At 32.7% G+C, this 17817-nt stretch overlaps 1 protein-coding gene across 8 annotated transcripts in view; it reads left to right on the top strand.

Moving 5' to 3' along the window:
• Window positions 1-17817, top strand: part of LOC114325222 (osmotic avoidance abnormal protein 3) — an 88593-nt gene that overhangs the window by 69064 nt on the left and 1712 nt on the right. Inside the window, exons 9-14 of one of the 8 annotated variants that reach the window (XM_050656622.1) lie at window positions 5355-5845; window positions 7743-8030; window positions 9194-9294; window positions 10875-10942; window positions 12027-12156; window positions 15287-15421. In XM_050656622.1, the coding sequence (XP_050512579.1) occupies window positions 5355-5845; window positions 7743-8030; window positions 9194-9294; window positions 10875-10942; window positions 12027-12156; window positions 15287-15421 (1213 nt within the window). Of the gene's footprint in view, window positions 1-5354; window positions 5846-7742; window positions 8031-9193; window positions 9295-10638; window positions 10734-10874; window positions 10943-12026; window positions 12677-15286; window positions 15422-17817 lie in introns of those variants that run through there. The other 7 variants (XM_050656624.1, XM_050656621.1, XM_050656623.1 and 4 more) reach the window with 7 other exon arrangements.

The raw sequence follows: 17817 nt of genomic DNA, 5'->3' as shown, positions 1-17817 counted from the left end.
GTTGAATAACTTACGATACACATAGTGAGGACCATACAACTGGCAACATCTGTTCAACCAATCTTTAAAACAGTGGATCGTCAATCGTCGCATAAATTCAAACAGTACAAAAATGTTTAATACTTTAATCCTTTTTGAGAGCGTAGGCGCAAAATTTCGGTCGAGTTCTTTTTAAACGCATTTATTTTTTTCGAATCCTGAGATAACTAATAGGTATTTTTAAAATATTTAAACGCAAAATAGAAGACTACATTATTCCCGAGGGCAGAAAGTCCCTTATAATGAACAAAAAGTTTCTTTTGTAATATATATTTAAAATTAAAAATCAGACTATTTTTTTTCACCCCTGTGACTTATTAAAATAAATATTATAGAAGTTCTCAAGGACTTTCGACCATGGATAATACAGTAATATTTCTTTCTGCGTTTAAATTTTTTAAAAATACTTAAGGTTTTCTCAGTATTCGAAAAAAATGAACGCATTTAAAAATAATTCGAGCGAAATTTTTGCGCATATGCTCTCAGAAAGGCTTAAAATACTATAAATTTTTGTAATCAGTATTTCAATAGTTATTTATGATATAAGTGTTAAAAGTACACGTTTAAGGCACGCATGTGAAAGTTTGCAGAATGAGCGACAGCGAGTTCTGTAATTCACATGAGTGCCTTAAAAATGCACTTTTAACACGCATATCATGCAATATTTTTTCTACAAACGTAATTACAGGACAATATCTACAAAAACTTTTACTTGAACTTGACTGACATTCCATTTTTATATTTTTTTGACATTATAGTATGGTATAACTAGACCCAAACCTAGGCATCCAAATTACATTATACAAGAGTCTTAAGTCTCAAGTACTCAAGTATAAACAATTTTTTAGCTGATGATGGTTGGAATATCGATTTCAAGCAGATCACATACTTTTATGTAAATATTATCATCACATGCACCATTTCACCAGTCTTTGAAACATTTATTAATCTAAATAACTATTCTCAAAATTGTTTCATAAAAGCTGATGTGACACTTTCGTCCAGTTCTCTATTAGTAAATAAAAGTTGAATTATGGTTGTTTGGGTTAATTACTTCGCATTTATTATTTATAATATTATATGATTAAGATCGAAAATATATAGAAATTTCTTCATTTTTCTCTAAATTAATTTTTTTCCATAGGCAACTTATTCGGTTTTTCAATGGTTATTACTTTAAAAAGAAAAAAAACCGGTTATAACCGGGACAAAAAAACAACCGGTAAAACCGGTTGTTTCGAATTAAAAAAACTGGGTTTAGGTTATAACCGGTAGGTTTTTTCCATCCCTTAGTCGATTAATTTAGTTTGCAGTCAATACTAACAAAGTTATTCAAATTGTTTATAAGCCAAAAATGACTACTTTACTAAAATATTTTCGGAATGATAAAAATGAGTTTTTATTATTTTTTTAAAAACTTTGAAAACATAAGTATTCTTCTTTCATGTAGTTTCCACAAAATTGCTGTATCATTATTATTTTATGAAGAAAAGCATGCTTTATCATTGCAAAGAAAAGGATTTTTTATTAAACAAATTGAATAAAATGTAAACTAATTGACGAATCACCTTGAAATTTTTTGTTATATCTGGACTGAACATGGAATGTTTGACCCAATTTTTCATGTAATATCAGTATTAAGTTTATTTTTGCAAAAGTTTATTTTTGCAACTTCCGAAGCAACAAATAATCGTACCAAAATTCAAAAACTGCCATTTTAAACCTTTGTTCATCTACTAAAAATGAATACTCTATCTGATATAAGATATTTAATTACTTATTTTTACCTGTAGCGACTTAAACGAAAAGACTGTAATTTTCAGGGCCGTGCCGTTCTATGATGCGGTGAGGCAGCCGCATCAGGCGGCATCACAAGGGGGCGGCATAATCAGTAAAATCTAATATCTTCTTCTTCTTCAAGTGCCGTCTCCTAATCGGAGGTTGGATATCATCATCACTATCTTTAATCTATCCACCTCTGCTATAAAGAGTTCTATAGAACTGCATCTAAACCAGTCCTTTAAATTATTTAACCGTGACATTCTCCTTCTTCCAATGGACACGCGCCAACTCGTAACTCTTAATGACAAACTTTTTCAAATCAAAATGTACACCGGCCAATTCGTAACTTTTTTACTACCTGACCCTCCCAACTTGCAACTTATACAGGTGAATTCGAAACCATTGTTTAATTCTAATTCTATTTATACATAAACATTACATCTACTGGTAATGCATACGTAACGTAGAGCCACACCCAGAGCTTTAGTGGCATCTGCGTGTGACACTCAATATGACAGGGAAACTTCTTCCTCGCTTTCTTCATCTTCATTAGTCATTAGGGTTGCCTTGAGGTTGAACCAAGTCTACAATGTATTCATCCGTAAATTCTTCGCTCCCTTTGTCGTCAGCTTCAATCCGTTCTGTAATTACACTTTCTTCTTAGTTTTCTGATCCATCTTGTATAGGGGAACGGGGAAAAATGGAGCTTATTCAAATTAGAAATCAAGCCATGGAGTTAACGACTAAGCACAAATGATGACACTGGCTCTGCGTCAGTGACATCAATCTGAGATGGGTGGAAGAGGGAGAGAGACAGGCACAGCGACTCAAAATCAACGACAAAGTAAACTTTCAATTATTATTTAGGCTAACTTTCGGATAATCCGACCTTTTCGGAATCCGAACAGGCTGTCCCCCCAATTAGTTAGGATTTGCGGGGTTTTACTGTATATAGGTACCTACTATAATATCTGCGTTCCAATCGGCTGGTAGTCTGTTTTGTTCATATTTTTTGTTGTATTAGCTGGTTTATTTCCTTATGTAATTCTCTTCCTCTGTATTTTTTTCCACTGTTATTTCATTTTCTTCTGCTGCTTTTCCGTTTTCTATGTTTTTAATATTTGTTTTTGTACGTTTTCTTCTGTGAAAATTTCTACTTCGTTGTTATCTTGTTCTTCTTCATCTGTTTCCTTCATACCGAATAGCATTTTTTCGTAATATTCTTCTCATATTCTGCTGATCTGTTTGTCTTCAAACAAAGTTTCTCTTTTTTTTGTTTTTTAGTACTCTTGTTTTAATGCTGGACGTAATTTTTTATCTGACTTTTTTGTAAAATTGTTATATTTGATGGTTTTCTGTCTTTTTTAATGTCCTCCAGCGAAACCCGTCATTTTTCTTCTTTTTATTTGTTGAGTTTGCTGTGTTTCTCGCTATTTTTTATTCTTCCCTGTTTTGTTTTAACGGATTGGTTGTTTATCCACGTCATTCTAGCGTAGTTTTTTAGTTTTCTGCGTTTCGCAGTCTTGATCGTACGTAAATTACACATTTAAAATTGAAAAGGATTTATAGGTTCCAAATTAGCTAAAAGACGGTGTTTCAATCCCTGTTTGTGTATTATCGCTCCAAACCCTTCTTGGCAGTAGCGCACCCAGGGGGGGTTTGGGAGTTAAACCCCCTTTCCCCCAGGGCATATGAAAAATATATAAATAATAGCAGGAAAATGTAACTTGTCTTTCACAAAATATAGAAAAAAATTTCGACGCCCAAGCCAACCCCCTTCCCCCCAGAGAAAAATTATAGGTGCGCTACTGCTGCTTGGATGTGTCCCGTTTTTTTCAAATTTATGATATGGTCACCCTACAGTAGAAACGCTTCTTAATTCACGAGAGTATTCTACACACTTGTTCTTAATCCAGGATACAGTTTTTTGTGTCAAATTAGAATTTCATAATGGTAGATAAGTTTATTTTAATTTTCTAATCTATTTCAACAGTAGGGCCCCCGCATACTGCAGACTTTTTACCTGCCGATAGTTTAGTCGGGTTAGGCAAAATTAAAGATTTTTCTTTTTAAAATATGTAAGAATGTAGTTCGTTTGGTATGGCATGAGTGCTTTAATTTTTTTTAAGTATGTATTCTATTTGTTTTTAATTTTGTAGACTAGCAGACTTAACTACTTTATGTAATGTGAAATTTAAGACTTACTACTATATTTTAAAAAAATCCTTACATAAAAAAATACATTGAGTGTATGAAATAAGTAAGCAATGTTTTAAACATTTTTATTATTTTCCAGACACCTTTGCACCTATTAGTTGAACAAATTATATTATTAAAAATTTTGTAGTTACTTTACTTAAGCCGTCCTCTTCTACCCTACGCTGTCGAGGTAAAAGTTTTGTAATAAAAAATTAAGAATTCAATTTTAACACTTCTATAATATGTTACAATTGAGCAATTAGACCAGCAGATTCGGCAACTGGTTATGATAAATTCATCAATTTTAATGAACATACTTTTTAATTTTTTATTTTTGCAGTGAAAAAAAATACATTGTTAATTATACAAAAAAATATCATTAATATATCACAACAATATTTTTTTCAACATACTACAATAATCAATTATAAAAATATCCGAAGTCTAAATTCCAACATTTGAGGTGACAACAGCGCAGTGGAAGCCATGAGGACATAAACTCAAATATACGGAGACCACTACAACCGCAAACTGAATAAATATATATTTGGATGCCATCAAAACCGTTAAAGTGATTTTAGATATACAGCAAGCGAACATGGCGCGCCTGACGGCAATTGCTCCAAGTAATGTGTATATTATTATACAGATAACGTGACTGAGGACGTCCGGCCAATATTTTGTGTAAGCATTGTAGGAAGTGGTACCTTTCATTTGCGATACATTTTAGGGAAAGTCCTCGTGGCAACCGTATATCGGAGTTCACGAAGACCTGGAAGCCACGAGAGACTACGGTTTAACATGGGGGGACGTCATAAGATGCTAAATATATATATATATATATATATATATATATATATATATATATATTAAGATCATAGAATAAGGATTGCTAGAATTCTGCTAAGTAGTTTTTAGATATCACAAGAATTAAACCTTTATTGGTGTTTGTCTCAATATGTATACCTAAAATGTGACATTCCTTGTTTTTCCCTGTACTCTTCAATTAATCAGAGTCTTTCATAATCAACCACTTAGAAGTTTGGATCTCGTCTTATGTTGAAAACAAGAGACAGTCCTAACAGGTACTGTGGTGTTAAAATGCTTGTCAAAGTTATATCTTTGGACCATTCGGTCTACAAGCATTGTCCGCCTTTATCTCCAGATATAACCCTGCTTGATCGGCTCTTTGTATTATGCTTATAGGAGCTTTACGCTGCCTTAGTCTATGTACTGTTGACCTAATCTCTCCTTGTACAGGGGTGGTTCTCATGGCTTCTGTGACACTTTATTGTAGAAAAATGCTATTCATAGATATTTTTTTATTTTTTCAGGACCCAAAAGATACAATACTCCGCCAATACCAAGAAGAAATATCAAGACTAAAAGCTCTACTAGAAAACAAACCGACGATAATAAACAACGACATCGAAGTAGAAGACTTAACGATGACACCTGAAGAAGAAATAAACCGAAACGTGCCTTCCACTGTCGCCAATCCAGACTTAGATTCAAAACGAGACAAATTACTCGAACAATACCAACAAGAAATGAAAAAGCTGAAGTCCTTACATGAAAACGAGAAGATAGAGAAAGAAAATATCATCAAGCAGATACAAAAGATCAAGGAGGAATACGACGAAAATATAAAAAAGTTAAATACGGAGATAAGTGTGAATAAAAAGAAAGAAGAAACGTCGGAGGATGAGATATTGAAGAGGATGGAGGCCCTGAAGGCGTCGATGATCGGAGGAGAAAAAGCAAATGACTACGAATTGTCGGAGAGACGAAAACGGAAGAAACAAGCAGCCGAAGAAAGAGCAAAGTAAGAAACACGATAAAACTTCCTTTTTTATTGTTTGATAGCTTTTTTCCTTTTAGTACGTTCTTTAAAGGCAAAATATTGCAAAACCTCTAAATTTTAAAGAACCACTTGGATTGACATGGAATTTGGCACACGCATAGCTAACAAGTCAAAGAAAAAAAGTGATATTGTGCCGATGTGTGCTTTTGCTCTAGGGGTGAGTTTCGAGATAAGTCCGGAAATGGATAAAATGACTAATTCTAAGCAACTTTTGTTCTACAAAGTTTTTTCACCAAAATAATACTTTTCGAGTTATTTGCAAGTGAATATGTTAATTTTTCTACAAAATAATCACGTTTTCAGACGGTTTTTCTCAAATAGCTCAAAAAGTAAGTATTTGGTCGAAAAAAATTCTTATCAAAGACATAGCAAGTAAAAAAGTGAAAAACATGGTGTATATATTAGGTCACTATACCTAGTAGAAGCAGAGTTATAGCTAATGAAAAATAAGTTCATATTCGTCAAATTCCAAATCGAATATTTTAACGTGCCATAACCAAAAAACTAAGCACTTTTTTTGGGGAAAACTCATTTTAACTTTTTTAAAGTGTTTAAAAAATGCCTATTTTTGTTTTTAAAGAAAAATTTTAGCATCAAAAGTAAACAAGTTACGCTCAAAATAAAGTTCGTCCCTTTTTTTTGTTAAGAAATCGGGAAAATCACCCCCTAATTAGCATTTCAAATGAACTTAATTGTTACCACTTCACAAGTTTTTTACTCGCGTGTGTATTGATCATATGATCTGTAAGTTTCATCGGTTCAAAGTCCTTTGAAAGAGCTGTAGTTAAAAGGGCTTGAACGAGTCACTTATCACGAGTGTATGCAAATTTAGAAACACCGAATCTTAACCAATTTTTATCTTACAGAAAAACAAAAAAATACAAAATATTCAGAAAAGTAAACCCGACTTTTTTATTGTTTAAGATTTTTGGTATCTCTAACAATTTATAAGTTATTTTGAAAAAAAGCGTTTTTTTCAAAATTAAAATTTTTAAAAATTTTACTTTAAAACCAAATGTTTTCAAAAATAAGCACTTTGAATCGATGAAACTTACATATATAAACACAACATAATTAAAGTAACTTGTAAAGCGGTAACGATTAATTTCATTTAAGTTGCTAATTAGGGGGTGATCTTCCTGATTTTTTTTGCTAAAACAAAAGGGACCAACTTTATTTTGAGCGTAGCTTACTTACATTTGATGATAGAATTTTTTTTATATAAAAACCGAAATAAAGCTTTTTTTAAACACTTTTAAAAAGTTGTAATGTGTTTTCCCCAAGAATGCTTCAATATTTGGATATTTCACATTGAACTATTTGGAATTTTTCGAATATGAACTTATTTTTCATTAGCTATAACTCTGCTTTTGCTAGGCATAGAGACCTAATATATACACCGTTTTTTTTTCACTTTTTTATAGGTTTATAGTTTTGCTAAGAATATTTTTTTCGACAAAATGCTTACGTTTTAAGTTATTTGCGAAAAACCGTCTAAAAACGTCGTTATTTTGTTGAAAAATGAACATATTCACTTGCAAATAACTCGAAAAGTATTGATTTTGTGAAAAAACTCTATAGAACAAAAGTTGCTTAAAATTAGTCAGTTTACTTATCTATTTCGGGACTTATCTTGGACATATATTTTTTCACCCCCGAGATGGAGTGAAACTCACCCCCAGGGCAAAAGCACACATTGGCACCATATCACTTATTTTCTTTGACATGTTAGCTATGCGTATGCCAAATTTCATATCAATCCAAGCGGTTCTTTAAAATTTACAGCAAAAACCGTGAAAGAATGTACTATTTGTTTTCCTTCTGATAACAACTTGTAAAATCATTTGTACATTTTCAGTGTTATTGCTCATTTACTGGCCAAAATTGAAATGAACGAAGATAGAGAACTGCTCCATAACCAATACAGGGACATAAGTCAGGAGCTCCATCTAAAAACGGACGTTCTTAGAAAGTACAGGCACAAAGTGAAAATAATGGAGAAGGAAATTAGCGATATTCAAAGCGAATTCGAATCCGAGAGGCAAGACTACCTGGAAACGATAAGAAAACAAGAACGAAATAATAAACTAATTAGCCAAATTTCCGATAAACTTGTGGGAACCCTCAAAAAAGAGTGTAATTACAGGTAAGATAGAAGAATTTTAAACTGTAACCATTGATAAATTTTCATCAATGTCGTTACAACTCTTCGTGAGTCTTTGCCGCGTTTACTTTTGTCTTCCATGTTTGTCGTGTGCCACTATGTCCCATTGTCTCACTCCCTATTTCTCCAGATTTTCTCTGACTGCATCTTTCCACCTTTTCTTAGGCCATCCTACAGACCTTGTTCCATCTGGTCTTTCCCAAAATACATTGTTTATTGGGACCGTGCAAGTTCGGCAAAGCGACCTCTATTTCTACGCTCTGTACTTTTATTCGCACTTTTAATTATATTGGCCAATTATATTAGTCCTGGTTGCTGGATATTGTCAAGGCCATAGTCCAAAAAAATAATAAGAAGAAAAAATAAGATGCAGGTTATGCTATGCAAACGTAAACAATTGTATGTAGTAAATAAAATTAGTTATTAAAATGCAGTACTGCAAGCAAAATACAATTAATTAAATTTACCTTTATATAATAATTGCATATCATATCAATATTGTGGAGCAATATATAATTTGTCTGCTTCAATGACAGAAGGTATGAAATATACGTCAATTTGACAATTTCAATTGACAATATGAATTATTTAAGATAGTTGCAATATTCTCCGCGACTCGCGCACGGTCGTTTGTCGTTTCCCTTCCAAGTACTTGCACACCGCGAATAAGGCGATTGTCGTTACTGCGTATCACATGCCCTGCCATCCTAGTCTATTGGCCTTTATATATCTGATTAGATTTTCCTTTCTGAAGACGGACTCTAACTCGCCATTGTGTCTCCGCCTCCATTCGTTTGTCACGCTATCTTTACAAGGGCTATATATTACTCGAAGGATTTTACGTTCCCATACCAGCAATTTATATACTTCTCTTTTTGTTACCATCCATGTTTCGCTTCCATACGCGACTGCTGGTGGTATTGTTGGCTTATATATCTGGATTTTTGTACTTCGTGACAGAAGTTTTGACTTTATTAGATGTTGCATTGCAAAGAAAGATTTGTTTCCCGCCATTAAGTTTCCAAAAAAGCAAAGTCTAGTGAAAGAAACGTATATTTTGAGTTGTGACAGCATTTTTAGGTACCACGTTACCCATTTAAATATCACTACTGTATCTAATAACCAAATAATATTTTTATTTCCAGTGATTTAGAAGCGATAAAGGAACAAGCGATATGGTTAGAGGATTCCCAAAAATATAGACTTCCCGATTTGGTTATACCAAGGACAAGATTACCTCCAGCCGGTGAGTATTTTTTTTTACCAATTTACTCATTTGTTTCAACGTTAATTTCTCATGCTGAAGCTATCGATCTGTTAACATTTTACATTTTAAAAGTCAGACACTGGTTAGAAATTGTTTGAGCTTTTGTCTTTTAATGTCTAATGTTTTAGTAATGCCGAAAATTTTCGTATTATAAGTTACTTATCGAGAGAAGTGGGGTGATTTGGACACGCGGAAGAAATACTTCCGGAAGAAAATGCAAGTATCTCAGTATACTTTAAAACGAAAAACCCTTTAACAAAAGAAAAATACTTATAATGGTATGTTTAAATGAACTAGAAAAATAATTCAAGACTTACCACTTAACATGGGTTTTTCACTACTCAAAAAATTTAAATTGACATCAGTAGACATCGTGACAATAAACTATGATCTGAATTGGAATGGTGGGCATTTGACTATTTATAGTTGTAGCTAGTACTTAATCGAAAAGCGTTAGGATCATTCCAAAGGCGTTCTTAAAAGAAAGGATTGTAGTTCGACGTAATTACTTCCAGGCATTTTTATTATAGGGGGAGAATTGAAAATGATGCGTAGTTTTGGCATAAGTATGCACATTCTTCTAACTAAAATAATATTGCATCTATAAAACTCCAGGAATATTGCATCTATGTACAGATCTGATCAAGTTTTAAATTGAAGAAAAAGTAAAAAATGTATTTATGTATTATGTACGGGGTCGTTTGTTCTCTTGTGTATTGTTTGCGTCGCTACTACTTCTTTAGCTCATTTTTCTCTGCCAATTTGCGCAATAAAGCCTCCAATTATCATGTTTTGGCAATTTTTCATGTTCGTTTTGGAATATGTTCCGTTTCATGTTCCACTTTTGCTGTTCCTCCATATCCTTCTTTACTCCCGTTGGTATACCAGATTCCATATTCATTTCTATCGATTATGCCTTGTTTTCCCCATCTGGTGTCTTGTAGACAAGCAATATTTACTCGATATTCCTTTAGTTGCTTTGCTACTTCTGCCAGTTTTCTTGGCGTTAATAATGTTTTCACATTTCATGTTCCTACTCGAATATTTTGTTTTTTATTGTTTATTTTATTTCGTTGTGTTTTTGCTATTCTCTTATCCTTTGACTTTGCCGTCGTCTTTGCATCTGGTTTAACTAGTTCTGTGGCAAGTCTTTGTCAAGTAAGAGATTAAAACAATGTCTTGAAACTACTATCAACTGCGTATAGGTACTATCAATTGCGTCATAGAAATAGTACCTATACGCAGCGTTTAGTGATCCAATTTTGCTATATTCCTTATGTTCTGATATTTTCTCAAAATTATACAAATTCACTATTAATATAGGACGAACATACGATATTCAGACTGCTCCAGGTCGTTTAGAGAGTGACGAAGATATGAGAGAAGAAGAAACCTCAGTAAACCATTCTTTACTAAAGGTGACAGCTAAATTAAAATATAAGACAGTTTGGCTTTTTTATGTTAAATATATCTTTTAATATTGTTTTACTCAGAGCCTTGTATGATACAAAAATTAAAGCTTTTCTTTTAATTTTGCATGTCGCTGCATGATGGTATAGACCAGAATGGCAATGGAATATCATCAAGCGAATCTAATACTTCAAGTCCGTATTATTATAACGATGAGGTACTAATTCCTGATTTACTTTTGCACTGTTAGCTTAAAATCTTAGTGTATACACTAAATGGTAGCTTTAGTAGCTATTCTTTTATATACAGCTTTACCAGATAAGCTTAGCATCTTGATTGCGCAAAAGGAAGCCAGCTGGAGTGAAATACAACAAAAATTATGTCAATACTGTCTCTTTGTACTTAAGGGGGAGTATGGTTTGAAATCAACATTTTTAAGCACATTTTTGTGAATTTTTTTATACTGTGGTATAATTATTTTATTTTTAAATTAAATAAACACATCCAGTACAATCCAAAGAATAAGTATTCAAAAAATTTCAAGGCAAAATATTGAAAAATAAGCAAACGGTGGCAAATTTTTACAGACACCTAAAATAATGGATTTTGCGGTGGACATCAAAACTCGTCATTGGACCATGTGAAACAATAAATTCAAAAAAAATTATTAGCTCTTAAGTTCTCGAGGTAACGCTATAGAGTTTTTAGTTTTACCGATTTTTGAGCTTTTGGTATCACTCGGAAGTCAAAATAACCAAATTTTTTGTAAAAAAAAAAGAGTGAAAATCAACATAGAAATTTATTATTGATAAACAAAAAATAAGCATAAAACAAAAAATAACTCGACAGCGTTATTCCACGAAATCTCTAAAGAAAATCTATGCAAAATTTCAGGTGCATCGTTAAGTAGTTTTAAAGTTACAATGTCCACAGCCTTTGGAAAAAGCAGTTTTGAGAAAAACGCGTTTAAAGTTTTGACAACTTTTATTTTAAATTTCTTTTCATCTGTCAAATCGTAAAGTGATGCACACCAGAATATGTTTTTGAATCGCGGAGTAATTTACAAAAGAGAAAGAAAACAGCTGCTGACGTTTCTCACTACGATATTCAACATGCTGTATTTCCCGTAATTCTGCTCATATAAATCTGAAATTTTCTGAGAGTATTTTAGAGATTATGCACTTCCATTAAAAAAATTTTTTAAAATCGAAAATTTCAAAATTTTCAAACCATACACCCCTGAGTTATTTGTCGAAAATATTTGTGTAGTACAATACTTTGAGTGTATTTTATCCCCGTAGCAGCGAATGGACGGAATCGAGAGGGAAAATATCATCAGCAATTATTTTCAACCACCAACAAAAAGGGTCAATGAACTTTTGAGACAATCTGCGAAATTGGATGCTGCGACGGTTATACAAACGTGGAAAGGTAATAATATATCATAAACCAACCTTTATTTGTTCAAACGAGGTGTGCTATCAAAATTTTGAGATATGACAACACTGGCATAGAAATAGAAGACGAAAGCCGTTTATATTTTTTACGATGATGTTATGATTTTAGATTCCATGTGTAGAATTTTGTGAAGGTTGTCCAAAAATTATTTGTTGTGACACAACAAATGATGCTCTTCTTCTTTAAGTGTTTTTTGACCTTTCTCTGTCATCTCTTGCTCGATGCCTTATCTTCAGTTCTTTTGTGGTCTTTATCTTCTTTTCGTGTTTTATCATATTTAATATGGTACGGACATGTACAAAAAATACCCAATCATAGGAAAAGGATTAACGTGGAAGTCAAAAAACAGGAAAAGAAGATAAGGACCAGAAAAGAATTAATAAGATATTTAATATGGTAGGGACATATACAAAAAATACCCAATCATAGGAAAAGGATTAACGGGGAAGTCAAAAAACAGGAAAAGAAGATAAAGACCACAAAAGAACTGAAGATAAGACATCAAGAAAGAGATGACAAAGGTCTAAAAGCACTTAAAGAAGAAGAGCATCGATTGTTGTATCACAACACATAATTTTGGATTTATTATTTGGTATTTCTTTGAGATGTCGAGTTTTATGCTCACGCTTTTTCTGATCTCTTTATTTGATCCTGTTCCTCATGTTGATTTTCTCGCTTCTCTTCTCCAGTTATTTTAGTACTTTTTCTATCAGTTTCTTCAATGGTCATATTTCTCAGCTATATATTATTATACTCTTCAGTATACTATCATAAGTTTCTTTTCTTCATTTATTTTGCTTCTTTAAGTTTTCCATCTTTGTTATTTTCCTGTCTACATCATCTTGTAACTATTGTACGTCATTTCTCACTGTTAAAGAAGCCTGTTACAGACTATACTTACTCGTCTGATTTTTGAAAATCCTGGACTCGTTACTATCATACCTACTGGTAGACAAACGTACAATTTTTAATTGTGAATGACATCATTTATTATTCCGATAATTCAGAACAACCGACACAGCAAAGACGAATCAACCTCCACTAAAACCTGAACATCATAACTTAGCCTACACCGGCAAATTGTTCAGCATATAGTTATGAACTCCATATTATTATACAACATTGATTTGTTGGATCATGTCATTAAATCCCGATTTGGCACCAAGTGATCTCTTTTTATTCCCGTCCTTCAAAAATTGAAAATAAAACGCTTATTTTTCAGTTATCTCGTTCAAAATTTGAAAAATCTTCTGAAATCCGGTATGGAAACTTAATTTTCGAGGATTAATGTCTATTTCAAAGCTTAGGTAGCAAGCTTTTCTGATTATTGTAAAAAATTTAAATTAAAATTAAAAACTAAAGCACTTTTTATGTCAAATGTTCTTTTAAGTCAATAAAATGTAAATTCAATATTTGTTTTAGTTTTATTTTAAATTATAGAGGAGGAATAAAAATAATGTAAACTTCTGTAATACTACACCATAAACTACCCTATTTATTTAAATATACCTACTATTTATTTAATTATACAAGGTGCTGTTTGAATACTACACACAATTAATATTTTCAATCATGTAAATTATATATAAAAAAATTGAAAATACATTTCAGTTTTACAAAATTTAACGTTAGGAGCTCGATCTTTTCCGCTTGACGGCCATTTTTAATGGTGTATTATACTCACCAAGGGAGAGCGGGGGACAAAGGACCCGCAGAAACCTTATGGGAAATGGCTCTCTGTCAGATGTTCTGAAACTTTGGGTTCTGGTAGTCCTTGATGTGTAGAACAAAAGACTCAATGGGCGCATAGCTCTTTGATAAATAAATATTGTTTTCCCCTTAAATTCAATATTAAAGCTGTCACCCAACTGCCTCTTAGCAGTTTGAACATTTAATTTAAGCGAAAGGGGTCGTGTGATAGCTCATTTGAAAGGTTATTTAATTCTCTATTCACTAATATAAACATTAACATAATTATTTATACAGGGTGCCCAAAATTTTTTATGAATTAAATTAATTGAGACAAAAAGAAGAATGTATATAATTTATTTAATTCGAAATACATTTTACTGCTTTCAGAAAACAGAAAAATGTTAATTTGACAAATAAACATTGCTTTTCGCTTAAATTAAATGTTCAAACTGCTAAGAGGCAAGTGGGTGGCAGCTTTAATATTAAATTTAAGCTAAAAACAATATTTATTTATCAAATAAACATTTTTTCCTGTTTTCGGATAACATTAAAATGTATTTCGAATAAAATAAATTATATACATTCTTCTTTCTGTCTCAATTAATTTAATTCAAAAAATTTTTTTGGACACCCTGTATAAATAATTATGTTAATGTTTATATTATTGAATAGAGAATTGAATCACCGTTCAAATGAGCTATCACACGACCCCTATTCTTATTTAAAAAAATCATCGATTGCGCCATCACGCCCAGATGGATGACGTCACTAGTATGATATATAATAATATGTCAAAAAATTATAATTTAAAAATAAAAATCGACCTGATTTGTAATTTATCTCCAGAGTCGCCCATTCTCGAGAAAATGAATTTATTTCAACTCAAACGTCCTCACTGTACCTATAACTTCAGAGGCTTATTTAGAACTATGATTTTTTGGAGCTACGCGCCCATTGAGACTTTTGTTCTACACATCAAGGACTACCAGAACCCAAAGTTTCAGAGCATTTGACAGAGAGCCATTTCCCAAAAGGTTTCTGCGGGGTCCTTTTCGAGGGATAGAATAAAATGCAAAGATTATAACTGTTCCTAAAAAATATCATAAAACAAAACAAATAATCAAAAGGATAGTCCTCACATAGTTCTGTTTTGTTATCGATACCTCATCTAAATTAATTATAATCGAATCAATTTTTCTTGTGATCCGGAGGAATATATGAATTTTCTTTAATTATTACTAAATGATGGACTTGATATACATAACATAGCAAATGATAATTTTACTCAGAAACTATGTCTACACAAAAATAAATTTATATCACTAAAAACAATCCTAACGTTCTAAAAATATTTAAAATATCGAAAATCGTATATTTTTCTGGACAAAAGAAATTTATCTAACTGAAATAGGCCGAAATGGTCGTGTAACTTTTCCAGAATTTGCTAGAAGAAATAAATCCACAGAGGACTCTGATCGACGAAGTTCTCCGAAGAAAAAACACATATTTAATGGAAATGGCTACGGACCCAACCTTTGGCTCAACGGTAAGTACGTCTATTACATTTAGGAACTCATACTCTCATACAAAAAATATTTACTTGTCGCAAAGTTCCCTGATGGTTCATTCATTCATTCATAAATCATTATAATCCCTAGAGATTGTAATACCGACTACTACTATCCCTAGGTATTGTAGGTCGAAATAATTGAATTTCGACCTCCCTTTCTTTAATCATATCTGCTATTTTTCTCATCTTCTTCACTTCCTCTACATTTGAAGTAGCATCCAATACATTTATTTTTTGTATTAAATTTGCAAAATTTACAATCTGCTATTAAAAGCTATTAGTAAATATGAGTATTGCAAATACATGAGAGGAGAAGTTATCCACTGATAACACTCCCAATACTAACACTAACAAATTAAATTAATGTTTGATTATAATTTGAAAGTAAAATTGAAATTAAAGAATAAAATCCGTTGGCCAATGTCTTTTCAATCTTCGTCTGACTTCTGGTTGGAGATGTAGTTGCCTTGCTTCCTCGTTGGGGTGGGCTGGCAGATGTTCTAAATAATTTCTTGTTAGCCTGCTGATTTCGTCTTCAACGAACAGTATACCCGAGTCGTCATGCAGTGTTTTGTTACTAAAGCGTCGTTTAAACACAACGATAAGTCACAGCAACTAGTTGTGATGACAAGTTGAAACACTGTTTAGACGCTGCGATTCAATGCGATACCACCTTCAACCCAACTCCAACTTTGATAAGTTGTGCGATGCACCGTTTACACACAATGATAAGTTGCAACAACTCGATTGACCTTGATAAGTTGTTTGATTTATCGCTGTGTTTAAACGACCCTTAACGTACCACGGGGCATTTAAAATCATTCTGAGTATTTTGGATTGGATTCTCTGAATGATTTTGGTATTAGAAGTCTTGACGCAGCCCCATAATTGCACTCCATATGTCCATATACGCTTTATTATGCACTTATACAAGAGAAGTTTATTATCTGTAGATAACTCTGATTTTAGGCCTATTAGCCAATTCATTTGACGTATTTTCATGTTGATTTGGAATTGTTTTGCCAAGATGTGTGCTTTCCAATGAGCTTTTGGTCAAGTGTCATTCCCAGGTATTTGACTTCTGTTTTTACTGATAGTAATATGTTGTTCAGTGTGATTCTAGGACATACGATGCTCTTGTTGGTGAATGTAATTTGATTAGACTTAGGGCCGGTTGTTCGAACGCTAATCAAAAATGAAATCAACTGATCTTTATCAAATATTTAATTACTGTCACGCAACTGTCAATGTCAACTTTGGGTTGCTGAAAACATAATTGATTACAATTATGAGATTTATTATTAATCAGTTATGTTAATAATTGTTATGTTAATTAATAATTAATTAATCAATCAATTATGTTAATTATCATAATGATAATTGACATAATTGATTACAATCAACTGATTGACGTACAAATGAGGGGTGTTGTTATTTGATGGTTGTTAAGGAGACTTAATTATAATCAACTTCTTGATTAGCTTTCGAACAACCGTCCCTTAGTATAGTTAACTTTGATTTTCTATCTATTCATCCAGTTGTGTAGTAGATTCAGGTGTATTTGAAGGTTTCCTGATGCTACTTGGGGGGTCATCAACGATGGATATTATGGCGGTGTCATCTGCGAACATGGCTACTGTGGTCGTATTTGTTGTTGGGATATCAGCAGTGTATATGAGGTACAGGGGGGGACCCAGGATACTTCCTTGAGGGACACCGGATTTTATGGGATAGTAATGAGAGGTTTATAATACGTTTATATTACAATAAAAGTTAAAATAAGAACAACTAGTCTTGCAGAAAAAAATCTCATATTATTTTCAGTTACTCTAGTGTTAAACTCATTTTTTTTCGGGCCAGATAACTCAGGCGGTAGGATGTCAAGCTTCCACACAGAAGAACGGGGATCGAATACCAGCACCGACCAGAACATCTAGATCTATACATTTTTAAATGTCTACAGGTCCCAGGTCGACTCAGCCTGAATAAAATGAGCACCTTGGGTAAAACCAGGGGTAATGATAGGCGGTTTAAGCGTAGTACTAGACCTGTTACCTTCCTTGTATACCGTAGGCCCTAGAGATAGAAGACCACCCTGCTATAATCCTAAGCAGCGTTGGCGGTATAAAAGGTTACTATTATTATTATCCAGATTTAGCCATACGGCTAACACTCCCTCTAAGGGGAAAATTCACTCATCCCAGATACCTAGGGTATCAAAAAGATTGAGCTCTGGTGGGAATCCTTCCGTGTCATTGAGCCCTAGGTGACGTCGAGAGTGGCACAGCTTTCTGCATAGTCTTGTAAAGATGTTTATTTAGACTTTTAGACCCATCTTTTTGATGTTTTCTATGAGGTTCTTCGGAATGACT

This window comes from Diabrotica virgifera, chromosome 7 (assembly GCF_917563875.1).
Source record: "Diabrotica virgifera virgifera chromosome 7, PGI_DIABVI_V3a".
Lineage (NCBI taxonomy): Eukaryota > Metazoa > Arthropoda > Insecta > Coleoptera > Chrysomelidae > Diabrotica > Diabrotica virgifera.
The sequence above is the reverse complement of the archived record's forward strand: the minus strand, read 5'-3'. Positions and strand labels throughout refer to the sequence as shown.